Source organism: Ursus americanus, chromosome 12 (assembly GCF_024610735.1).
Source record: "Ursus americanus isolate L20-20 chromosome 12, mUrsAme1.1.p, whole genome shotgun sequence".
Classification (NCBI taxonomy): domain Eukaryota; kingdom Metazoa; phylum Chordata; class Mammalia; order Carnivora; family Ursidae; genus Ursus; species Ursus americanus.
Window position 1 is genome coordinate 3,171,986 of NC_142138.1, and position 23,936 is coordinate 3,195,921.

The 23,936-nt window shown below is 45.2% G+C and overlaps 1 protein-coding gene across 16 annotated transcripts in view; it reads right to left on the reverse strand.

Annotated features, from left to right (window-relative positions):
* ERI3 (ERI1 exoribonuclease family member 3) overlaps nucleotides 1-23,936 on the reverse strand; it is a 126,414-nt gene that overhangs the window by 96,951 nt on the left and 5,527 nt on the right. For 10 of the 16 annotated variants that reach the window (XM_087865819.1, XM_087865825.1, XM_045799736.2 and 7 more), the window contains one exon: nucleotides 14,701-14,978. The exons of 3 other annotated variants lie outside the window; for them this stretch is intronic. In XM_087865819.1, the coding sequence (XP_087721945.1) occupies nucleotides 14,701-14,955 (255 nt within the window). In that variant the 5' untranslated portion in view covers nucleotides 14,956-14,978. The remainder of the gene's footprint in view (nucleotides 1-14,700; nucleotides 14,979-23,936) is intronic. 3 more of the 16 variants (XM_087865821.1, XM_087865814.1, XM_045799734.2) reach the window with 1 other exon arrangement.

Consider the following 23,936-nt stretch of genomic DNA (forward strand, 5'->3'; position numbering starts at 1 on the left):
GAGTCTGGGCAAAGGGTAGAGAGGAGCTGGCCCCAACACCCTCGGGGACACTGGAAAATGGAATCATTTCATTCCTTCCACTTGTTATTTACTACATGGCAGACACTCCGCTAGATGCTTTAGAGGAACGACCTCATTGAAGCCTCCTAACAACTCAGGAGGTGGGAATCGCTATGATCCTTATTTTACAGGCAAACTGAGGCCCAAAAAGAAGTGGTTGCTTGCTCGAGGTTACACTCCTTGTGAGGGGCAGAGCTGGGACACCAAATGCGGAAATGAGACTTAAAGAGAACAGGACTCACAGCTTTCAGAATCTGATGGGTCAAGAGTGGATTCTTCCTGGCTGAAAGGCTCTTTAGGAAGCTCAGTCTGCTGTCTCCTAGGAAGAGGCTGCTCTCGAGTTCTAAGAACACTGAATGTGGCCTACCCGGGCAGAAAGTCCTGGACGACCCCTGCCAAACAGGCTCCACAGCAGCTGTGGTGATGCGGACGGCGCTATGCGCTGAGCTCGGGGAGGGTGGGAACCAGGAGCCTCAGGTCTGCATCGCCAGCAGCCAGCTCCATCCGCACATGCAGACCTCACTTTCTCTGCTTCTGGTGAGTAACATCTGAGGGGGCCGATAGATGGCAAGGTAGAAGCCAAGCACGTGGCTCTAACAGAAATACCTCCGCTTTTACAGAGCTCTCCACAGGACCAGGGAGGTGAAGGGATCTACTAAAGGGGATAAACAGGGTAAAGGTGGTGGTGGAGCCAAAATTCAAACCCGGACACAGAACACCCCAAAGCACTTTCTGTCTCTCATCTTTACGTGGCTTCTCATCCTCCCTCAACCGCTACAAACCACCAACATCCCAGTTTTCTGTCTGTCCAGACCAAGGGTTTCCTGGAACACAGAACTTTCAGAGCTAAAACTGGGACAGCTGGTCACCCTACACTGTCCACAAACTACCTGCACCGCTAGGCTGTCCAAGGATAGAGCATAATAGTCCCCCAAAGCTGGTCTGCTAATGATGGATGGGAACTAGCCACAACTTGACAACTCAGGACAAAAGCCTCAGAACTTCGATTGTTTGGAGTATCCAGGGTTCCAAACCGACCATGTCTGTTGTCTCCCTCAATAAAATGCCAGCAGCAAACCTTTCTTTGTTTTTTTAAGGGGAGGGAAGACAGATAAAAAGGAAGCACCAAGTTAATATTCTTTTACCTTTTTAAGTGAGCAGAGGTACAAGTTGGAGCAAAGGTTTTAGACACAGCTGCTTTCTAGTTGCTCAACGAGGAACACCAGAGATTGTCTTGATTAACTGAGGACAAAAGTGCAATAGCATCTCAAGTGAAATTTCACACCTACAACCAGTAGATTACAAGAAATAAATGTGTAGGGTGCTTTCAGGGTATTCAAACTCCCTTCAACTAAAGTGTCTTCAGTGATAAGATTATATTTGAAGATAGAACAACAACAACAAAAGGATTTTTAAGGAGAAGGGACTTAGGTTAGACTGCTGGAATTTCTTGACAATGGGAAGGAGGTTTAATAGTATCGTGTTCTTACAGACCTTTTCTCCAAAGCACAGATTCTCCTTTACCTGAGCTGATGGTTCTATGGTCCTGTCTGAAATAAGGGAATCAGCAAAAAAAATTTTCATGGCTTCCTCCTCTCAGCCTAGGAACTGGCATTCCTTCAATTTAAAGATGGTAACAACTAATCTAATCCCTTCCCTCCAACCTCTGAAGAAAATTCCAAAATGTGCAACACCCCTGCACAGAAAGGTTTGATAAATTCAAAAGTGACATCACACCACAAGGTAGAAAAAGCAATATATGGCAAAAACATGAGTTTTATGCAAATACTTGGTTTTTGGCTACAAGTCGCATGCAAAGGCAGGCCCTTCCTCAAGGGATCAAGGAGCCTCCTGGCCACAGGGAAGTTGAGAGGGGAAAGTGAGGGTTGCACCGGGCAACGAACAGGGCACGGTTTGCTTAACAGTTTCTCCCTTGGGGAAAAAAAAAAAAAGACATTTTATGCACAAGGAGCTTATTTCTTAAACAAACACTCGTGGTTTTGATTTACACCACAGCCTGCTCCTAAATAATTTATGGCGGGTTAAATTTATTGCCGAGCCCTGGCTGGCTGCAAATTCGAATTGCCAAATAATTAGATTTTAGGGCAAAGCTTATAAATTACCCGTCGATTTGTCCGGACTTGTTTGTCAGTTGCTTTGTGCTTCAGGTCATCTTTGGCATTTGGCTGTTTGGGTTTTAATTGCTGATTTACACTGTGACAGATGAGAGCCGATGCTCTAAGTTTCAGGACAAGGAAGGATAAAAAAATCGGAGCTTTAAAAGGCTGATTTTTCACCTACATGTCCCTTTGCACTATCCCCATAGACCCCAAAGCAATTAAAATGTAGGAAAGAGGCTGAAAATAGACACTGCTATTCTTTATTGGGGGGTGGGGGGCGGTGTGCAGAATGATTTACAATTTACTTTTACTGAAATCGGAATTTAAAAAACAAAATCATAATACCGATAATGAAGGAGACCAAAAGTTTTCAAAACTGCATCCTCACCCAGGAGCGTGCATGCCTGTGTCTACCTTCAAGTGACTCTGGACCCGCCTCAGTTCAAGCATTTTTACATACGCAATTGTAAATAACAGCTGATATTAGCGGCCTCTGTGAAGCTGACCCTCCAGGGCAGCAAACAACCAAATGATTCCTTTGTAGCTACCTGTATACATATTGGTCATAAAATTAATTTAAGCAAATCTCAGGGTTGTGAGCAGGAGAGGCCCCCCAGAGGCAGGACGAAGGGAGGGCATGGAAATGGAAGGGTTCCAAGTCCAACTTACCATTCCAGTAGAGGAAAAAAAAATCTCTCTGGGTGGTGCCTCCGCTCTACCCACTATGTTGATAGAGGGCCTAAAGGCTTTCTCTATGCTTTCCAAAGAGGACCTGCTTCCCAGCTACCTGCTATATCCCAATACCTTGCAAGGATGCCACAATTAAGAATACTACAGTACTAATTCTCCTAGTAAGAGCTAACTGCTATAGCTGTTGCATGTCAAGCACTGTTCTAAGCACTTCTATTTCATCCTCCCAACAGTCCTACAGGACTCATGGTATTATCAACCCCCTTTTTGCCAACAGGGCAACTGAGGCATTAAGAGTACAAGTAACTTGCCCAAGGCAAGTCATACTGTTAGTAGGTGGTGGAGACCAGGCTCAAATCCAGAGTCCAGCTCTGGAGTCTATGCTCTGAACCATTATGCTATATTGCTTCTCATCAGAATAGCCTCTCCCTCAGTTTTCCTCACTCTGGAGGTCCAGAGTCCACATTCTGGGACTTGGGCACATGCAGCCAATGACTGTTCGTTTCATCAACCAGTAAGGTGAGGAAAAGTCATGAAACACGCTCAGGATCACAAGATGAATCAGAGGCTTGGTTAGTCAAAGACCATTTTCCCAATCAGTGAAAATACTGCACTAAAGATCCACTACTTTGGGGTAACAGGTGATCAAGAGAGGCCCAGGCCCACCCACACAGACAGAGGTTCTGGTCAGGAAACTTGGGACAGGAGACCAGAGAAACTGGCTGGGTTTCAGGAGGCTTTGCTCCCGAAGGGGCTGCTGGTCTCTTCACAAAAGACTTATTTCCATGGGGTGCTTCATAGATTCCCCGTTCTTTGTACAAAGCTGCTGGCCAGAAGCCAGGACAGGGAAACAGTTGTGCTGGCATGACAGTAGATTTTTAAAATCACTGACCATGGAGCAAGCAATACACAAACTGACATCGTGCCTACAATGCACTGAACACTTTTCTCACACATTGGCTCATCTGATTGTACATCTCTGTAAGGCAGGCAGGAATCACTGACCTATTTTATAGACGAAAAAGCTAGGGAGGTCAGTGGGTCTCAAAGCATGTTCCCTCACAGGGAGCATCCCATCACTTGGGAATTTATTAGAAATTCCTAGCCTCCACCCCAGATTCTGGACCAGAAACCCTGAGGTTGGGGTCAGCAATCTGTGTTTTAACCACCTCTGCAGGTGATTCTGATCACAATTCTGATTGTTAAAGTTTAAGAACCATTGGTCTAGACGAGAGCAGTGTCTCTCAGACTTCAAATTACCCAAAGATCTTGAAAAATCACAGATTCTATTTAGCGCTGGAGCAGGGCCTGATACTTTTTTTTTTCCTAAAGATTTTATTTATTTATTTGACAGAGAGAGACAGCCAGCGAGAGAGGGAACACAAGCAGGGGGAGAGGGAGAGGAAGAAACAGGCCTCCAGCGGAGGAGCCTGATGTGGGGCTTGATCCCAGAACGCCGGGATCATGCCCTGAGCCGAAGGCAGACGCTTAACCGCTGAGCCACCCAGGCGCCCTGGGCCTGATATCCTGCATTTCTAACAGGCTCCTACATGATGAGGATGCTGCTGGTTTTTGGACCACACTTTGAAAAACAAAGGTGCAGTCTAGAACATCTATGAAATTACCTCCTTATCACAGATATACTGACCAAGTGAAAATCCAAGCCACAGTCTTAGTTCTTTCTCAGAACAAACCCTTACTTGGCCCACTTTCAAGCACCTGGAACAAGCCCTTTAGATCTGCCAACCACTCCTAGCTCTTGCCATCAGACATTTCATTCTCCTTGCTGCCACAATCCAGGGGAGAAAAACTGGCATGTCACATCCCCGAGCTTTATTGAGCAAGCTGGCAACTCTCTGCTAGGGAGCCAACAAGAGGTCTTCTTTCGTGACAATGTGTGCTCCCTTGAAGAATACTGCCAAGATCAGGGCATCGGCTGCCCACAGAGCACTCACACTATCCTCTCCAGAAAAACACCTTCCTCTGTTCAAATGAATCAAAAAGCAGTTCTGGATACCTCTCCAATGAAGACTTCTTGAGAAAGACCTACCTGTGGCCACAGATCTGGAACAGGATCGCAGCAATTCCTGCAAATATCCCAAGGCACCAAGCTGGGGATTCTTCACCAATGTCAACCAACTGCCACATTCTACACCATCACCATGAACTTCCTTTTAAGGCCTACCCCTGGCCTTGTTTCTCTAGTCACTTACCTTTCTAGTGAAAGTAGACCTTATCAAAACGGCATGTTCCATATCCCATTCTTCAGTGCCTACCTCCTCCATCCCCAACTAACTACCAATTCCTTTCAGTCCATCAGTTGGCCTTTCATTCAAATGCTGCTAGCACTGGGGAAAGAAAAAAAACAACCCATGAACAATGCAGACGGACTCCTTGAAACTCCACTTTCAAACACTTACAATCTCACGCCATGGCTCTCAGTTGCTATCATGCTTTTGGAATCCAAGCTTTCTTTCCAGTTATCATCTTATCTAACTAATCACCCCTACCTACCTCCCCTAAGCCAATAGCCAAACAGTTCATCAAAAAGATCCTACTTACAACACCACTAAGGAACTCACCTTATTGGTTCTGATAGGAATCTTCAGTTCGGAGCACCCCATTTACAACAACCATAAGTTCCACCTTTACTCCTTGACAAATCTCTTAGCACCACTGACTCCCAGGGGCCCACCAGGATCCAAAGGTGCCACCAGCTACTTAAAAGCATGGTTCTCGGGGCGCCTGGGTGGCACAGCGGTTAAGCGTCTGCCTTCGGCTCAGGGCGTGATCCCGGCGTTCTGGGATCGAGCCCCACATCAGGCTCCTCCGCTATGAGCCTGCTTCTTCCTCTCCCACTCCCCCTGCTTGTGTCCCCTCTCTCGCTGGCTGTCTCTATCTCTGTCGAATAAATTAAAAAAAAAAAATCTTTAAAAAAATAAAAATAAAAAATAAAAGCATGGTTCTCAAGCTCACTTCTTTCCAGCACATCTAAAAGCTACAACACATAACTTCTTCTCTCCATCTCCATCACTACCTTAGTCCAACCTACTAACAACTCTTTCAAATAATGCCTCTTAATCAGGTTCCCCATGTCCATTTTTAACCCCTTGGAACACCTTCTCCACCATTCCCCTGAACTCTGGCTTGCAACATCTCTTTCTGTTTCTTCCATTCCATTCAACAACACCTTCACACTTCCTCTTCCGGCTCACCAACTTTGCCCCCAGTCTCACTGTGGACTCTGTATGCTCCTTTCCTTTCAGCAACATCAGCATCTCCAAACAAAAGCCTCTGCCAGCATTTAGCCTTCAGACCAACCCTTGGCTGGAAGGGCCTCCCTAGAACTAGACACTGACCGCAGCACTGGAACAGAAGTGGACTGTTCATGTAACAGATGTGTTTTCCTGCCCATGGACCAAGATCGCCCACTGGCCACTACATACAGAGATAGGACCAAAACAGCAGCGTGTTTCAAGGTACCTGCACATCAGATTAAAAGCTTTGCTGTTGTTTGTCTCTGCCTCCAGAGTCCACTTACCTCCTTTCTGATTCTCTCAGCACCAAACGGGGCTTTGCCTGTGGCAGCACTCTATACACACAAACCCTTCTCTGCCTGTCCCAGCCTGCTCACCCTTCTGCTGCAGACCTGCCAGCCTAGGGGGCTAGTGTCAATCTGGGAACACTCTTGTTTCAGGCTTTTAGGCTATGACTCAATTTTCACAGCTAGAGCTCAAAACTCATCACATAAATGTATAGCTGTGGGGTTTTTTTTAAAGTATTGTGAACACCCAGGATAAGAGAATAAAAAATAATCACCCCAAAAGCATCTTAATCAAAATGATGCAGGATCCTTTTCCCCAGCAAGACAAAGAGATGGAGAAAGAACCTCCTAATATCAGTTTCCTCACGTCAAACAACTGAGATCAGTCTACAAAATAAGAAATGTAATCAATATTGGAGAGAAGAAAAACAAGACAGGATGGAGGCAGGGAGAAGTGAAGCCTATGGACCTACCCTAAACACTCCTTTGGATTTCACTTCACTACCCCATCCTAAACTACTCGTTTTCCTTCTATGGCTGTGTACCTGTTGCTGCTGCTCAGAGGAAGAACTCACCCCCCACCTCGACGCCCTCCAGTCACCTTTGCTGTAGCACATTCTCTCTTGGTACCCAGGCCCACCTGCCTCTTCCTTAATCCTTCCATCATATCCCTTCATATTAGTCAGTCAGTTGCTTATCTGTTTGACAGATCTAAACCGCCCCAGTCTATGGAAGGTAGGTCTTCCCAAGGGATGTCTCACAGATCCAGATCCAAACTGCCAGTACTTTTGGGGGTCAGAGGGAGGTGCCATGTCATTCTCCAGCCCTTCCTTCTCCTTGAAGGCCTAGTAGCCCGACCCCATGCTACCTTTAATAGCAGCTGGGGTATCTGATTAGCTCTCCCCGGCAAGGCCTCAAGGCCTCAGCTCACATATTTTTTTTGTTGACCCTTACATTTTTGCCCACACTTTACTGGCTAAAATTCTCTCAGACCTCTCTGAGCCTTTATACTTTCACAGGTCCCACTAAGACCTTCTAGCTTGCAGGGCTCCTGGGAGCTCAGTCCATTAAGCGTCTGCCTTCGGCTCAGGTCATGGTCCCAGGGTCCTGGGATCGAGACCACACCAGGCTCCCTGCTCACCAGGGAGTCTCCCTCTCCCTCTCCCTACTGCTCGGATTCTCTCTCTCTCTCAAAAAAAAAACAACAAAAAAAAAACAGGACGCCTGGGTGGCTCAGCCGTTAAGCATCTGCCTTCGGCTCAGGTCATGATCCCAGAGTCCTGGGATCAAGCCCCACATCGGGCTCCCTGCTCAGCGGGAGGCCTGCTTCTTCCTCTCACACTCCCCTTGCTTGTGTTCCCTCTCTCGCTGTCTCTCTCTGTCAAATAAATAAATAAAATCTTTTAAAAAAAAAACCAAAAAGTAAAAAAAACAAAAACGAAAAAACCCCACAAATTAAAAATCTTAAAAGCCCACCTTCTGGCTTGAATGTGAGAAATACCATATAACCAATAGAGATAATCCTACTAAACAAATGGTGAAATATTTGCCAGGTTCAAAGTCTTCATTCCCTCTCTTCTTCATTTTCAACACTCCCAGAAACAACCCTGCAATCCAGGTCAGTTTTTCAGACCTAGGTCAATTCATCCTGGCTTACTCCGTGAGCACCTTCTTTCCTTCTTGCTACAACAATTCTGAGAGGCCACAGGCTGACTCGGCTCTCTTGGGTCTCCTAAATTTCTCTAACATCAAGCCTATGAGACCCCTCCTCCACACTGTGAGCAGGGTTGATCATTCCCCTCCTTTGAGCTCCCACTGCACCAAATACTTACCTACATGATAGAATCAAATGCTTAACAGTGGTTACATGTAGGTCTACCCTCCTCGACTATGAGCTTCTTGAGGGTAGGGACCATTTCTTACTTGTTTCTATGTCCCCAGCATCTAACACAGAGCTTGAAGTTCCTATCCAAAGAATAGAAAGAGGCCTTTTCATTGCCTCGAAGGTAGTTACAATGAGGTCCTCCCCATTCCTTTGCTTACTTGGTTGGTTTTGTCGTATGCAACAAAAACTTTAAAAGGCAGCTCAGTGTCACTGTTCATTTACAGTCCCTGATTTCATTCATCATTTATCAATGGCCCTATTCTTTACAGCTCTTCCCCACCACCAACCTTAGCCCAGTGTCTAACAAAATCTGCATTCCAACAGCTGTCTCAGCCCTGGGGAGGCCACCAGGATAATAAGAGGCTAGGGGGAGGTTTCCTGATTTGTACTAAATTATGTGGTGATTTTGTTACCAATGACCCAGTGCTCCCCAAGGAAAGTTCCTGGTCCCCACCCCCAGGCAACTCCACAGCCCTAACTACACACCACAGCAGCTTAAAGGTATAAACCCTGGGGAAGATAGAGAAGCAGTGTGAACAGAGCAAATAAACCCAGTTCGATCTATGCCTCTGCTATGCCAAACACATAAGGCAGCACCACCATGCACCGGTGCTCCACTCCCGGGGATGTATATTTTACTTCTACATTGCTATGTCTGCTCCAAATAAAGAAGGGCCCTTCGGCTTTCATGTGAAGTTACAACAAGGCCAAGACCCGGACACAGCAAATGCTTGTTCCCATTCAGGGAGCAGTTGTGAGGAGCCACAGTGACAGTCAGAGGGAAGGGACAACGGGGGTGGGGGTGGGGATCCCTGTGAGGGACCACCAGGAAACAACGGTCTGTGAAGGAGGGGGGCTCTTGGAGGTGGAGGGGGAAGCACCACTTTTATGGAGGCAGCAACAAAAAGGACAAAAGCGCCTAGTGGGCTGTCCCATTCCCACCACCATCACTGGCCACCAATAGAGGAATTCATTTACGGTGACCCTGGAAGAAGAGCTGTGTTAAAGCAGAAATATAACTTTAAAAAAAGGCAATAATTGGTCTGATGGGCAAGGGAAAAATTATACCAGGAGTCGGGAGCCTGTGCAAGAACACTTACAGCTCACACAGTCGTCATAACTCAGCCCCCTCAAGCATTTTGTGCTCTGCTTATGGTGTTAACTTTAATGTCTTAACATATAACACCATCCGCACTAACACAAAATACTACACACGCCAGATGAGGCTGAATTATAGTTGCTGTGGGAAGCATAACTTTGAATTTCCTGATTTTGGTGCATTTAATCTCAACCATAATGTTACATTAACGTCGGTTTTGCATTTCATTTCCCAGTTTAGAAGAATAGCGTCAGCGCCTTCGCCTGTCTGTAGAGAAAAAAGTGCAGGCTGACTGGGGCCACAGGCAGATGGCCCACAAGCCAACAACTGGGTCCTCGCAATACAAAACCTGGCTGAACCCCTCCTACTCGAAGGGGTTGTGACTGGGACAAGTGAATGGGGCATGAAGGGTGGGTTCTTTCTCTAGGGAACTGCCTTTCCGTCCACTTGGAGGGTGCAGAAACCAAGAGCAGGGATAAGAAAAGGTGAATACATAGGAAGAGCAGTATGTGTGTGTGCATATTGTTTGGGGGCAGGGGAGAAAGGGTAGGGGGATCCTGCCTTTCAGCCCTGAATGGAGAAGGGAGTCGATATAGTTTGATTTGTAGGGATCTTAACAATTTCCTGTAAAGTTTCCCCAAATGTCCTTCTCACAAAAGACTAATAATGATGTACCAGTTCTAAGTCATACTGAAATTCTCCAAATGCCTCTCTTCTTTAGTATTCCTTCTCCTGTCACCATTAACCTTCCTCCACCCTACCGTCCCAAAATAACCCAGCATCTGGACAATTTTCTATAAAAGAGAAACTCCTTTACTCATAGTTCTAACTCAAAATGCAGATGGAGTTTCTTCAAGGTTTTCTAGAAAGAAAGAAAGAAAGAAAGAAAGACCGACCAGCTGGCCCCTGTGGACAAAGACCAAACACTAGAAAACCTCAACCCCAAAGGTCATTTTTCTCCAAAGCCATGGGCACTTGAATATAGATGAGAAGGGCTGCTGCACAGCAGTGAGGAAAAGACCATACCCAGGAGCCTGATGGGCGGCCAGAGGGAGCTCAGGGACAGACGGCAGGCAGTGGCCAGGACTTCGCTCCCCCACAAGGAGAGCAGGGCTGCCCTCTCCGCGGCCATCCGGGTAGCTGAGGTCACTTCCTTCTCCCCAAGTGCTGTAGCCTCTACCTCACTGTCCTCACTTACATTTGCTTTGTTCCTTTCTAAACACTGAGGTGGTGAGAGAACTTGCCCCCAGGTTAAAGGTGGACAATTAAAGATCCCACCAAAGCTTTCAGGCTGCTCCCTGAGCCTCAGGGTCAAACCACCATTATTGGATGCACATCCAAACCAAAGCTAGCCAGGAGAGAGGAGTCAGGATCCTCTTAAGCCAGATAAAAACCTACTTCCCTATCAGGAAACAATTCCTAAAGCAAGAAAGGAATCCTAATCCTCAAACTTAGAGTCTCTAAAGCAATTTAAATCACCTAAATTAACATTTAAGTGGAAAAATGGTTTCGAATACAAAAGTCTCATATGCTGCCAATATCCACCATGTTAATCTGAATCAAATCTGAATCCAGATGAGTGCAAACCCAGAGAAGTGACGCCCACTGCCGATACCCGACCACTGCAGCCTCACCTAGCTGAACAAAGCACAAAAATAAACAGCCAAAATGGTGACAAACGGAAAATACCAGATGTCTTACCATGTTTATAACCAATATTGTTACTCATCCAAGTACAACAGAGCTTACACCTGTTAGTTTTCATGGTGCCATTCCTTAAGGACAGCCCCAATAAGCTGACTCAGGGACTTCTGAAGACCACAGATAGGTCAGAAGAATGAACCCCATGCCTAGCCTCCAGACAGATCCTGGCCCCAAACTTGTTTCTGCCTCTTACACCCCCGAGGGGTAATGGCACACTCCCATAAGGATCGGAAATGTACTATGTAGAGGCCTTGAGTATTGAAAGCAACTGGGAGCCAGGGAGGAGGACGGCTTATTTACAGTCCCAAGCACACCCCCAGGAGGCACACAGACCTTGCCCATAAAGCATCTCTGTCAAGTGGACAGCCATTAAGCTATTCTGAGAGAGCACTAGGGAGGGCTGGGTTCAGCTAGCAGCCCATCTTCTAGTCCTTTTCCCGTCTCTTCTAAAAGTTCATCCTAATCCCAAAGCTCAATCTTTCCTGTTTCCATTTAAATTCATTTCTTTTTTTTATCCTTATTAAAATGAAGAGCAAGTTATCAGTATACTCCCTGGAACAACTACCTCCCATGTGATGAATTTATTTAGTATGAATAAGAAATGTGTCACTAAAACCATATTCAATTTCTTTTTCTTTCTAAGTCCTATTTTTGTGCCCCTAATGATTTTTTTTCCCCTCTTATCCTGAGCTTTTCCAATTTCCCCACTGCCCCTGCTGACCAGAAAACCTACACAGCACAGAGGCTCTAATGACAACCTGACCTATGATAACCTCAGTGGAAGGACACTATCCTATGTGGGACTGACACCTTCTCCAATCCATCTTCCAAAATTCCTCTGAATCCTATCAGGATCCTGCTACTTGCAAACTTTAGAGAAGTTTTTTGTTTGTTTGTTTGTTTGTTTAAAGAGAGGCTTTAAGTTGCCACAAACAAGTTTCAAATCACTGCTGAGCTACCCATCCCTTCCTGAGAATGATCCAATGGGTAGTCCAAAAGAGCTGCCTGGCCCTCAACTCACCTTCCTACCTGTTGATCACAGCATTGTGGAGGCTTAATGAAGTAGAGATGCATTACATTTATCACTTACCCCAGATCCACCCAAATCCATCACTATGTCACAGCAAGAAGTTAGATTGATCTGACAGGATTTGCTCTTCTTCGCAAACCCATGTAAGTTATTACTCAGTACCCTATGCTCTTCTAGCTGTTTGCTGATTGATTATCTGACGATCAGGTCAAGTATCTTCTCTGGAATCACAGTAAACTAACGGGTCTATAATTTCCAAGATCATCTGTATTCCCCTTTTAAAGATAAGCAAGACAGCGAATGCTTCTTCCTGAGTTCTCTAAAGCAACAGCTAATGCTTTCTAATAATGAACCAGGGCAGCCAATTCTTTAAGTGCCCTTGGAATCACATCATCAGGGTTCATTGATTCTGGAGATAATCTTTAATCAGGCCCAGATCCCGGTAAACGGCATGAAGTCCTACCTCAGCCTAGGTCAGGAAGGCCTTGGTGCCTAAGTCTGGGTGGGAAGTTGGTGATACGAGTGATTTAAATCTGTATGGCATTATATCTTCAGCATTGCAATAAATAAATAAAACCAACAATGCCCTTGAAAGAGAGATGGAAGGTGATATTGACAGACCAAATTGAGACATGAACCAGACTTCACCTTCAGCAACACTGACAGTACCCTCTGTAGGACAAGAGAACGGAGCTACATAATTATCTGAGCTTACAATCTAACTGAAAAGTTTAGAAATAAACATACATAGGCACGTGCCAGAAAGCAGAATGTAGAAAATGCCATAAAGGAGGTGCCAAGTGATTATGAGAGTTCAGAAGAGGGATGAATCATATGCAATCGGGATGTGCTGGATTTTAGACTCACGTCCCACTAGGCTTACTCAATAATTGAAATCTACATCAGTAAGGGAAATAATATGGTGTGTTAAGATATGGATCCCTGATTCCTAACCTAGGAGAATCTATATAACCAAAATTCCCACCCACCACCCAGGAACAGTCAGCACAGAATCTCCAATAGTTTTGGGAGGCAGAGAAGACTCTACAGCATGGGCAGGAGCAAGAGGCTAAGTACAAGTGACTCAGGCAGCACCCAAGCCATATTCCCTTTTATGCAAAGGTCCTTCCCTCAGGACATTCTCCTCATCCTGCTTCAGTCTTCCCAAACCTCCACAGGCCTAATGCCAATGCTCCCAAAGACAGACCACTACGTGAAGGAAACAGAAGAGAGAAGGGAGAAGGTAAAAGGGTGGTGGTATCTGCTTTATGGAAAACAATCTACTATTCTAAAGACAGAACCTCTTCAAGGGAAAAAAAAAACATGAGAAATGAACTCAGTTTATCTTTGAATGGACCCCACTCCTCCCTGTCTCCCAAGTGCCTAATGCTACCATCCCCTTTTCCCCCTCCTCCCTACCATTGAAAGCTGCTCCCAAATTACACCCCTAATAACCCAGGCCCACAGGGAAGAGTTACAGTCCTAGAGCCGGGCATACTCAAGGGCCCCACAGTACAACGAACTGCCGCATCAGCCCCCAATCATTCCCCCCAAACAAACACTAAGCACGCCAGTATCTCCAGGCACAGGTGCCTCTCTGCTGCTAATCCAAACCTCCTAGTAGCACTACCTTGAAAGGTAAAAGGTCTCTGGACACAGTTGATGACTAAGGGAAAAAAAGCAAGCAAAGAAATTTTCCTTTCCAACAGACCAACAGTTGTACTTCTTCAGGTTCTCTAATGCTGCAAAACACATCATCCCCAAACTTAGTGGCTCAAAACATCAATAATCACTTCTTATCTCTCGAAGTTTCTGCCGGCCAGGAATTCAGGAGTGGCTCAGCGAACCAAGCCTGGCTCAGGGTCTCTCCTGAGGTTGAAGTCAGTCGTCCATTGGGGCTGGCAGAGTCACTTCCAAGACAGCACCAAGAAACACGAATGGCAAGTGGTATTGATTTTTAGCTAAGAACCTCAGTTCCTGTACACACGTGCCTCTCCACAGGCCGTTTGACAGTCCTCAATGCACGGCAGCTGGCTTCCTCCAGAGCGCGTGAAACAAAAGAGCAAGGCAAACCGCAGTGCTTTTTATGACTTAGCCTCAGAAATCACACTATGTCTTTTCCTCTATATTCTACTGGTTATATAAGGCTAGCTCTGACTCAGTGTGGGAGAGAAACTACCAAGGGCAGGAATCTCAGGAGGCAAGGATCATTGAGTGCCATCTTAGAGGCTGACTACCACAGTATTCCTTAAAATAACACGTGGCAATAGCAGGAGAAGGAAGGAGGGAAGGGAAAGGAGAGAGGAAGGATGGGACAGAAGGAAATATTTTGATTCCCAACGGCTTAGACCAGAGAGAAACAATATGCCCAGTTCTCTCCAGAGACTTGTCAGGTCTACCTTACCCTAGCATGCCTGAACCAAGTCCAGCTTCCTAGGCAGGAATTCCCAACGAGTAGCTAAAAGCCAGGAGGACATGAGAAAGTTCCCCTGGAACCCAGAAAGCAAGACTAACCTCCCTCCCTCCTTGCCCACCCCACCTTTTCTGAAGCAATGATGCAACAGTTACCTGAGGATGAATCTGTGGCTTGTCGCACGTGGCCTCAAAGTCCAGCACTAAAAAGTAGTGATACCTCTGGGGAGGGAAGGGCACCATTGCCGCCATGGATGCGCCAAAGCCGTGGGCCGCCAGTTTTCTGGTGGATATGGAGCAGAACTCCGGAACACCACAGGGAGAAAATAAGTGGGAGCCCAGCACTTTTCTTGCTCTTGAAAGTAAATATGAAGAAAATCGAGCTGCTCCAGTCTGTAAAGGTGCTAGCATTGAACATCCAGAAGCATCTAAAACTTAGGGGAGGAAAGTTTTAAAAAAAAAAAAAAAAGAAAGAAAAGAAAAGAAAAGAAAGAAGAAAAAAAAAAAAAAAAAAAAAGAAGAGCCTGGGTTACTCCCCTCCCACGGTGGCCCTGTTCCATCTGGTCTTCAGGAATAGTCACACAGCATGAACCACTCCCCGGTGTTTCTGGACCCCTTTTCTAAATCAACAGTATTCATTACTGAAGTTCAAGACCCTAATACTGGCCCCTGCAGCATAATGACAGCTCTGAGTCTCCAAGATCATTCTCAGAACAACCTGCCATGTTGGCCTTCATCTTTAAATGGAGCTCTAAAGTTCAAAAGAGAGGAGAGAGAAAAATTCTGTGGCCATTTTTCAGGTGGCAACAGTTAATGAAAAGCTAAGGTTCCCAAAGTAACATGAGGTGACCCAGCTGCACAATCAGTCCTGAGAGCTAAGGAGCCTCAGACAAACAGTGGAAAGTGCCAAAGATTCTCTCCTCAGCTCCATTACAAGCCATTTGTCCCTGGCTTTCCAGTCTGTATGGCACACCTCCACATACCCTCCCTCCCGTCTCCCAAGGTGAAATGGAACGAGCCAATCACAGCAGAGCTTGCTCCTGATGTGCTGGTGATTCCCCAGCGCCCCCCCACACACACACACCAGTAAGTGGCACCCTGGGGGAATGAATGACGCCTGGAGAGCACAGCTGGCAACAGCCTCAGGCCTTCCCATTTGCTGCCTTTAGACTCACTCTTACTAGAGGCCCTGAATGACTGCGGGACTTTTTTTAAATAGGGAAGAAAAAGAGAAAACCCAGATGTGGCAGTAATGGGAGCATTGCTTTAAAAAAAAAAAAAAAAAAGTCTAGTAAAGTTTTCTGAGTGAACATGTGCAAAAAAAAAAAAAATCCAAATCACTTTTCAAGTTTTCCCTTTAAATTTGCAGAATGTCTGCTCCTTAGAGGGTTAACTAAATATAAAAATCAAAGCCTAAGTTTTACTCACAAATAACTCAGGCTTCCCTAAAAAAAAAAAAAGGAACAAAGCAGAAACTTTTTTACCCCTCTTACATCCAATATTCAAACTCCCTCAACTTTAATCCTCAAAGTCTCAAAGTCAAATGAGAAATCTCACTGCTCAATGCAGAAATGACCATAGTTTATGCCTTCCGAAGCCCCATTCTAATAGAGCCAAAAGCTTGCCTCTGAAAGGCTGCAAACGGGCACTGGCTTCTTCCTGCAGGGCTGAGGCCGGTAGCAGCCTGTGAAGTCCAGAGCACACTCAGAGGCAATGAGGTCACTACTACCTGAATGGACATGTACAATGCCAAGTATCACTTTTCCTTCTGGCTCTTCCCTAACTCACTGAATGACCTACAATAACTTGCCTGCATATTTACTAGGACACATGTGGGTCCTCAATTTCCCCATCCCTGTAGTGAGATTTCATGGGAATTCAGAGGTGCTAAGACTGAAAAGTATTTTAAGTTCTTCATGGATCCTACAGAGCACAATGCTTGCTTTCACCATGGCTTTACAGCATTTCCAAGAACGCAGCCCAAACTCCTCAGCTCAGGGTAGACAAAGGCTGGGTTGGATTTCACTATGGAATCCCTTGGAAAGCCAAAGGGGCCAACATTCCTTTGACAACCAGAATCCAAAATAACTTCACATCACCACCCCCTCTCCTTGAACAGTACTGGAAGCCTTGCTGAGATGGGAGACACCAGTCTGTTCAGATTATGCATTATAGTTTGGATCCAAAGTCCCTCAGGGCCTCAGAACTCTCCTCTAACTCCTCGAAGTCAGGCGAGGATAAGGACTTTTTAGAGTCCTGATGTTTGTCAATATTCATAGAACGTATATAGTATATGTAATCAACCAGACCCCATCTGCCAAATACTATTGGCAATTAAGCATCATGATTAAAGAGGCCTTCTAGGTTTGAATTCTGGCTGAGCCACTTATTTGCCATGGCACCTTCAGCAAGCTTTGTTCTTCCATCCCTCACCTGTAAAATGACAACAATAGCTCTTACTCTGTAAGTGAGAATGAAAGAGAGGACACATGTAAAGCACTAAGAGCACTGTCTGGCACACAGGAGCTCAATATAGCTTACTATTATTACTACTACTATTCTATTGGGCTATGCCCACCTGGCCAAGCCTGGACCCCCATACTTGGGGCCTATATAACCAATTAATGCATAAGGCAACCTCAGAGAGTAACATCCAAATCTCTTGCATGCCCAGAATGCTCTAGGCCTCCCATACAGCATACTATATGTGCGCTATCCCCTTCCATTAGCGACACATTGATGACCAGAACTCGTCTTGCCTGCAGGTCTTGCTTTCTCAACTGATCTCACCCACATCAAAAAGCTTCTTTTGCAGGAAGTCTTGAGAATAGACAATAGTAGGAGATCAGTCCTCCACATGTCAGTAATCACTGGATTCCATACTTCCTTTACTTCTAAAAACCAAGTTCAACTCAAGTCAAGAAACACAGGGCAGCTCTTCCTCCTCCCTTCCTGAAAAATTCAATCTTATGGCTTTAAAGTCATTAGTTGTGGCAGAGGAAGGTAGTATCTACAAGTTGAAGTAGGGGGAGCAGAGGAGTCTGGGGGTGGGGGTGGAGGGTATTAGAGGCCAAGCAGAGTAAGGAAGGCATCTGTACAGAGGCAAGAAGGTGTGATGTAGCATGTCAGAGCCCATGTGGGGTGTGGAGGGCATGGGGAGGCGGGCAGCAAGCCTGTTGCGGGGAGTCACAAGCAGGGTAAAAGAGGCACTCAAGAGGGGGAAGGAGCAATGGTAACAATGGGAGATTGGTTACATACAGAGGGATTGATCAAAGAAGAGCGTATATTAAGGGTAATGAGAACCAGGTTTCTCATTGTTACAGGATGGAATTAATATGGAAAGAGGAAAAAAACCCATGGTGTCAAGCTGAAATTGGAGAAAACAGTGCGAACTCATGGTTTCTGATATATAATATATAAAAAAAAAGGTAGACGTAATTGTGAGTATGAATACACACACACACACACACACACACACACACACACACACACACATCTATTTTCTAGCTGTCTATTGAAGGGCCAGGGAGCAGCAACACTCCAGCAGCAATGAGCACACCTAGCACCCGTCTGCCTTCTAAATGACATTCTTCAGTGGAAGAACCAGGGCTTTTTGAAGAAATGACTGATTCCACAACTATGGCAGGGAAAGTACAAGATGAGTCTAGAACATCTTTTTTGGGGGCCAGAAAGCAAGGAAATGCCCAAAGAATGATGGGAATTAACCAAAAGGATATAGAAGCCAGTTTGAAGGAGCTCCCACTGACAATAAATAATGATATTAATAGATTGTATTGCATTGAATAGAAAAGAAAACCATGAGTCTAAAATACACTAATTAATGAATTAAAGTTACAAGGGATACTCAAATAGTTTCAAACTATTTCCCCACAGAATGATTATTAATCGTAATAGGAAGTATACAATGGAGAAGCCCGGCAGACATCTCCTTAATCAAGTGACCAAAATGAACACAACGGATAAATCAAAATCACGCACCACCTGGTAAGAAGCAATGAGAAGAAAGCATCATTTCTGTGATACTCCTGTCAAAGATGCATAATCGAACTCTAATCATGAGAAAATATCCAACAAACCCTAATTGAGGGAGAGCTTACATAATAACCAGCCTATAATCTTCAAAAGTATCAAGGTCATGAATGTCAAGGAAACTGTACTGAGCAAAATCTAAAGGAGATTAAAGGGACTTGATAACTAAATGCAATGCACATCCTGAACTAGATCATTTTGCTACAAAAAACGTCACTGGGACAATCGGCAAACTTGAATGGGGTTTCAGAATTAGAAGGAGGTAAGGTACCAATATCAAGTTCCTGGTTCTGCTGGTTGTACTACAGTTGGATAAGAAAACGTCCTTGCATGTAGGAAATACACCCGAAGTATTCAGAGTGATGGGGCATTAGGTCAGCATTAGCTCTCAAATAGTTCCACAAAAAATTCTTTGTACTGTAAATTCCAACTTGTATGTAAATTTGGCCTATTCCAAACTTTTTAAAAATTATTTTTTTTTAAAGATTTTATTTATTTATGTGACATAGAGACAGCCAGCGAGAGAGGGAACACAGCAGGCGAGTGAGAGAGGAAGAAGCAGGCTCCCAGCGGAGGAGCCCGATGTGGGACTCGATCCCGATCCCGGCACGCCGGTATCACGCCCTGAGCCGAAGGCAGACGCTTTAACGACTGCGCTACCCAGGCGCCCCTAAAAATTATTTTTTTAATCTATATGCTGCAATGTGGTTTAAAAGAGAGGGGTAGGGGAGGAGAGAGAGAGACAAGAGACAGTATGTGAGGGCTCAATCTCTCCATACTGCCCACGGCCTACCTTAAGAGCCAAAGTCAGCCCTTAAAGCATCAAGTCTCTTTGATAAGAGCCCCCACTCAATGCCCCCTCATGGAGCACTCCTGACACCACTAGAGCCTTTTCAGGAAACAGCCCTACGCTCCCTGCAGAGGCATCCCACCTGCCTTGCACCCTCTGGCCTCTTCAGGATTCCCCTTTCCTACTGCTGCTTTATACGTCAGTCACAAGTTTGTAGACTCCAAGCCTATAACTTGTATCATCAATTGGGACTTTGAGTATCTAGTCAAGGGGCAGAACTCAAAAGGAACAGTTTATGACTCTATGTATTTCTGCACACTGTCTTTCATCAGAGACCAAGACTTATACACATTTATTCTCAGACACCCTTCTTCTTCTCCTAGCAATTAAAGGTAGTAAGTAGCCCATGGCAAGGAGGAAAATAAATGATTCCCTCCTCAAAATGAAAGGACCAGCCCCCAGTGGAGACAGGGGAGTGGTAAATAGGGACTGCCATGGGGCCAGCCCGATTTGGAGAAACAGGCCTGCACCACAGCCCCTGGAGGATGGTCTCTGTGCAGAGTATTTACACAACAGACACCAATGGCTCCTCTGCAGCCATTACTGTCGGTCAGGTAAATAACGCATGTGCCAAAACACACATTTAATGAGGGAAATAATATGCCTTTATAAAAAGCCTCAATCTGTATTTACCTGAGAGACCAGAGAAGCACCAAATCACCAGATTAGTGGAACCACAGAGGAGTCATTCTGGTGTCTTGGGTAAATAGACATTTTATAGCCTTCCATTACTGAGGGGGGAAGAGAGAGCAAAGGGAGGGGGCCATCCTTTAACATCCACATACACAGGCCACGGGAACGTGGGGGATAGGAAAGAAGAGAGGGCCATCATGAAATATGGGGTCTACTCCCACCCCATCTCCCCAACTGCAAATACAGTTGACCCTTGAACAACACAGAGGTTGGGGCACCGACTCCCACCCCCAAACAAAGTGGAAAATCCACCTACAACTTTTGACTCTCCAAAAATTTAACTACTAATAGTACTGTTGACCAGAAGCCTTACCAATAACATGAACAGTCAATTAATACAGATCTTATATATGTATTATATACTGTATTCTTACAATAAAGGTAGAGAAAAGAAAATGTCAAGAAAATCGTAAGAAAGAGAAAATACATTTACAGTACTGTACTGTACATATAGAAAAAAAATCGACATGTAAGTGGATCCAGGCATTCGAACCCATGTTGTTCAAGGGTTAACTGTACTTGGAATCCCTGGGGAGGGTTTAGGATGATACCATCCCTGGATTCAATCCATTCCATTAAAAACCAGACTGGGAGGCAGGAGCACATTCCAGAGAAATTCTATGGCACCAGAGGCAGGCTCTGAGTCCAGCCGACTAGAAGCACCTCAGAGAGCTGCAGCTTTCCCAGGTCCCAGACCCAGGGCAAGCCCCTGACCCAATCTGACCAATAGTATCACAAGGGCTCAGGTACCCAAGTCACAGAGGCATCACCAGAGAGCACAGTAACACCTGTGTGGAACCACTCAGTCACAGGCTCTGTATTAGGCAGCTAAAAATAGCCTGGGAAAAATCTAAATAAACTGCATGCCTTCAAAAGTCATAATCTTCAAGCTAATGAAGGCATCCTTGCTGCCAGAGCACTTTCTGCGCAAATCACAGATTGTCAAAGGTGAAAGAAAACCTAAGGGGAGACACAGTATAGCCAGCCACAGAAAATGAGCCCCAGGAAGAGAAAAGGACTGCCCAAGACTCACAGAGCAAGTAACAACAGAACTCAGGGCTCCTGACTCCCACACCAGGGTCTCAGACCACAGCCCCAACACATGGAGCAGGCCTCATCGCTCACCTCCCAAGCTTCTCTGCAGTCTCACGGTACAGGCCGAGGGCCTGAGGGTTCGGCCTAGTCTGCTGAAAGTTAGAGGTTGAGGCAGAACAAAGTTTGACATGCCCTGGAACCTCTCTACACAACTTCCTGATGGCCCCAAAGTAAAGTGGAAGCAGGAACTCTAAAGCTGGGTCCTCACCTGAACAAAACACTCTCCTGCTCTTTACAACCTGTTACGCCCTTGGCCTGTAGCTACAGCTACTTCTGCTTCAAGGTGGGGCGAGGGAGAGCATTCTCAGCATCAGAAGCAGCTGGTAACCCTAAATTACCAGGAGAGCTACAGTCACTAAAGACCTTAATGAACACCACATTCTGATGGCAACATCACAGGCCACAGGAGGCTTACTCTCCTCTTTAATTAGCCGTCTCAGCAGCTCAAGACAGCACATAAAAAGAGGTGACTGTGATGTGCCTGCTGTTTGCTAACTTACCACTACACCCAGTAGTCTGGGCAAACTCCTTCGAGGGGCCAAAGCTGGGAGACATCTCTTTGCAAAGTCCTACAAGTCAGTTGTGACACCCATCGCACGTGAGAGGGGGCAAAGGTTTGTTGCTAACACACCATAAATAGGACAGAAATGAAGGAAGGGCAGAGTACAGTACTCTTATCCCTTTAAGGACCTCTCACACTTATAGACAGCATCTGATCCCAGAGGAGAGGTACCAAGAATGTGCCACTCCCCTGCTTCCAAGATGGAACTGGTATAGAAACAAGGAGTTACACAGCCCAGATGTTTAAACACTGGAATCAGACAAGTCTAGGTTCAAATCCTGACTCTACCACATATATATATTTTCTTAAGTAGGCTCCACACCCAACATGGGGCTTGAACTCATGACCCCAGGATCAAGAGTTGCATGCTATACCGACTGAGCCAGCCCCTCTACCACATATTCTTAATAACAGCTATAATAATAATACCTATCTCTTTGGGGTTCAGTTCAACCACACAATGTATATAGAGCACTTTGTACCAGTTTAAGCACTCAACAGAACTTGTTAATGCATGAGAAAGAGGAGAGGAAAAGACAATTAGAAGCCAGGCACTGATCAGTAGGGGAAGAAAGGGATAAAGAAAGGGGGGGTAATCAGAAGGGGGAATGAAACATGAGAGACTATGGACTATGAGAAACAAACTGAGGGCCTCAGAGGGGAAGAGGGTGGGGGAATGGGATAGACCGGTGATGGGTAGTAAGGAGGGCACGTATTGCATGGTGCACTGGGTGTTATACGCAACTAATGAATCATCGAACTTTACATCGGAAACCGGGGATGTACTGTATGGTGACTAACATAATATAATAAAAAAATCATTAAAAAAAAAAAAGCCAGGCACTGTATTAGTGATCTACATATTTCATCCTCCTAACTCTCAAGCAAAATGGGGAACAGTATTCCCATTTTACACATGAAACAACTAAGCCTCAGAGGTCCTCAGCTCTTTGGGGCCCTGTTCTCCTCTCCTGTGTTTGAGAGCCCACATCTCCCACTTGATTGAGTCCCCTATTCACCAAAGGGCTAAAAATACATATCAACTTCAGTTTTTCCTCTGAGGTGTGACTTTAACTAACTCAACCATAAGCAATGATCAAGTCTGTCCAAATCATCCAAATTTCATTTCTTCCCTAATTTATCACATTTTAACAAGAAAAACAAACTGCAGCCCTGGGTACAAAAAAACAGAAACAGGAAGGGGTACCTTGGACTAAAACAACCGCAGCATAAGAAACTCAAAGCCTCTTCTCAAACACAATTCCAGAGGAGCAGAGAAACCAGCAGGAGGCAGGGTGATGACTAGTTCTTGCTCAGGTCCCCAAATGTGATGTTTCCTTTTACAAATCGGTGCCTTCGCAAACGCTATTGCCCTGCTTTGGAATGTTATTTCCATTTTCACCAGCTCCTTCTTCAAAATGCAGCTTAAAACTTCCTTTTAGTAGCTTTCTCTGATACTCCATTAGAAAGTTAATTGCTTAAGTGTGATCCAGTAACACACTCTATTCCTATTTCATAACTTTTTGCCTCACTATATTGTAAAATTTTAATCTATTTCTCCTAGTATAATTTTCAGAGCGTTAGGTGAGAAGGCTATAAGATAGCAGGTATAGGTATGTGTGCGTGCGTGTAAAAAAAGCATAATTTCTTTGACTTGTTTTGTGTCAGATCCTTTAATGCATTTTAAAATTTCAAGTAGCATTAAAGAAAAGCATCAGATTAATTTTGTCACCTAAATAGCACATGAGTTTAAAAACTCTGAGAAACACTGAGATTCACATAGATCCTTAAAGGCAAGGACCACATTTTATTCATTTCTGTGTTCCCAGCACCCAGCACAGGACCAGGCACAAAGTTAGTGTGAATCAATGTCTGTTGAATGAATATGCCCAAAGTCCTGATGTCAACTGCTCTGGAATCAGAACATGTTAGAACAGAGCCGACCCTAAGCACCAAGCAAAGCCACTTTTTTTTCCTTCTCTCCTTCTTCCTAGCCCACCCCTTTCTGTCCTCCCCAGTTAAAGACAGAGAGAGACACCACATTGCCTTGGTGGTGGAATACTATTAAAAGGATTAATTTAGGGACCGGTGTTTGGACTGTCACATCCAATCACTACCCACAGATCTACAGCTTCCCAAATC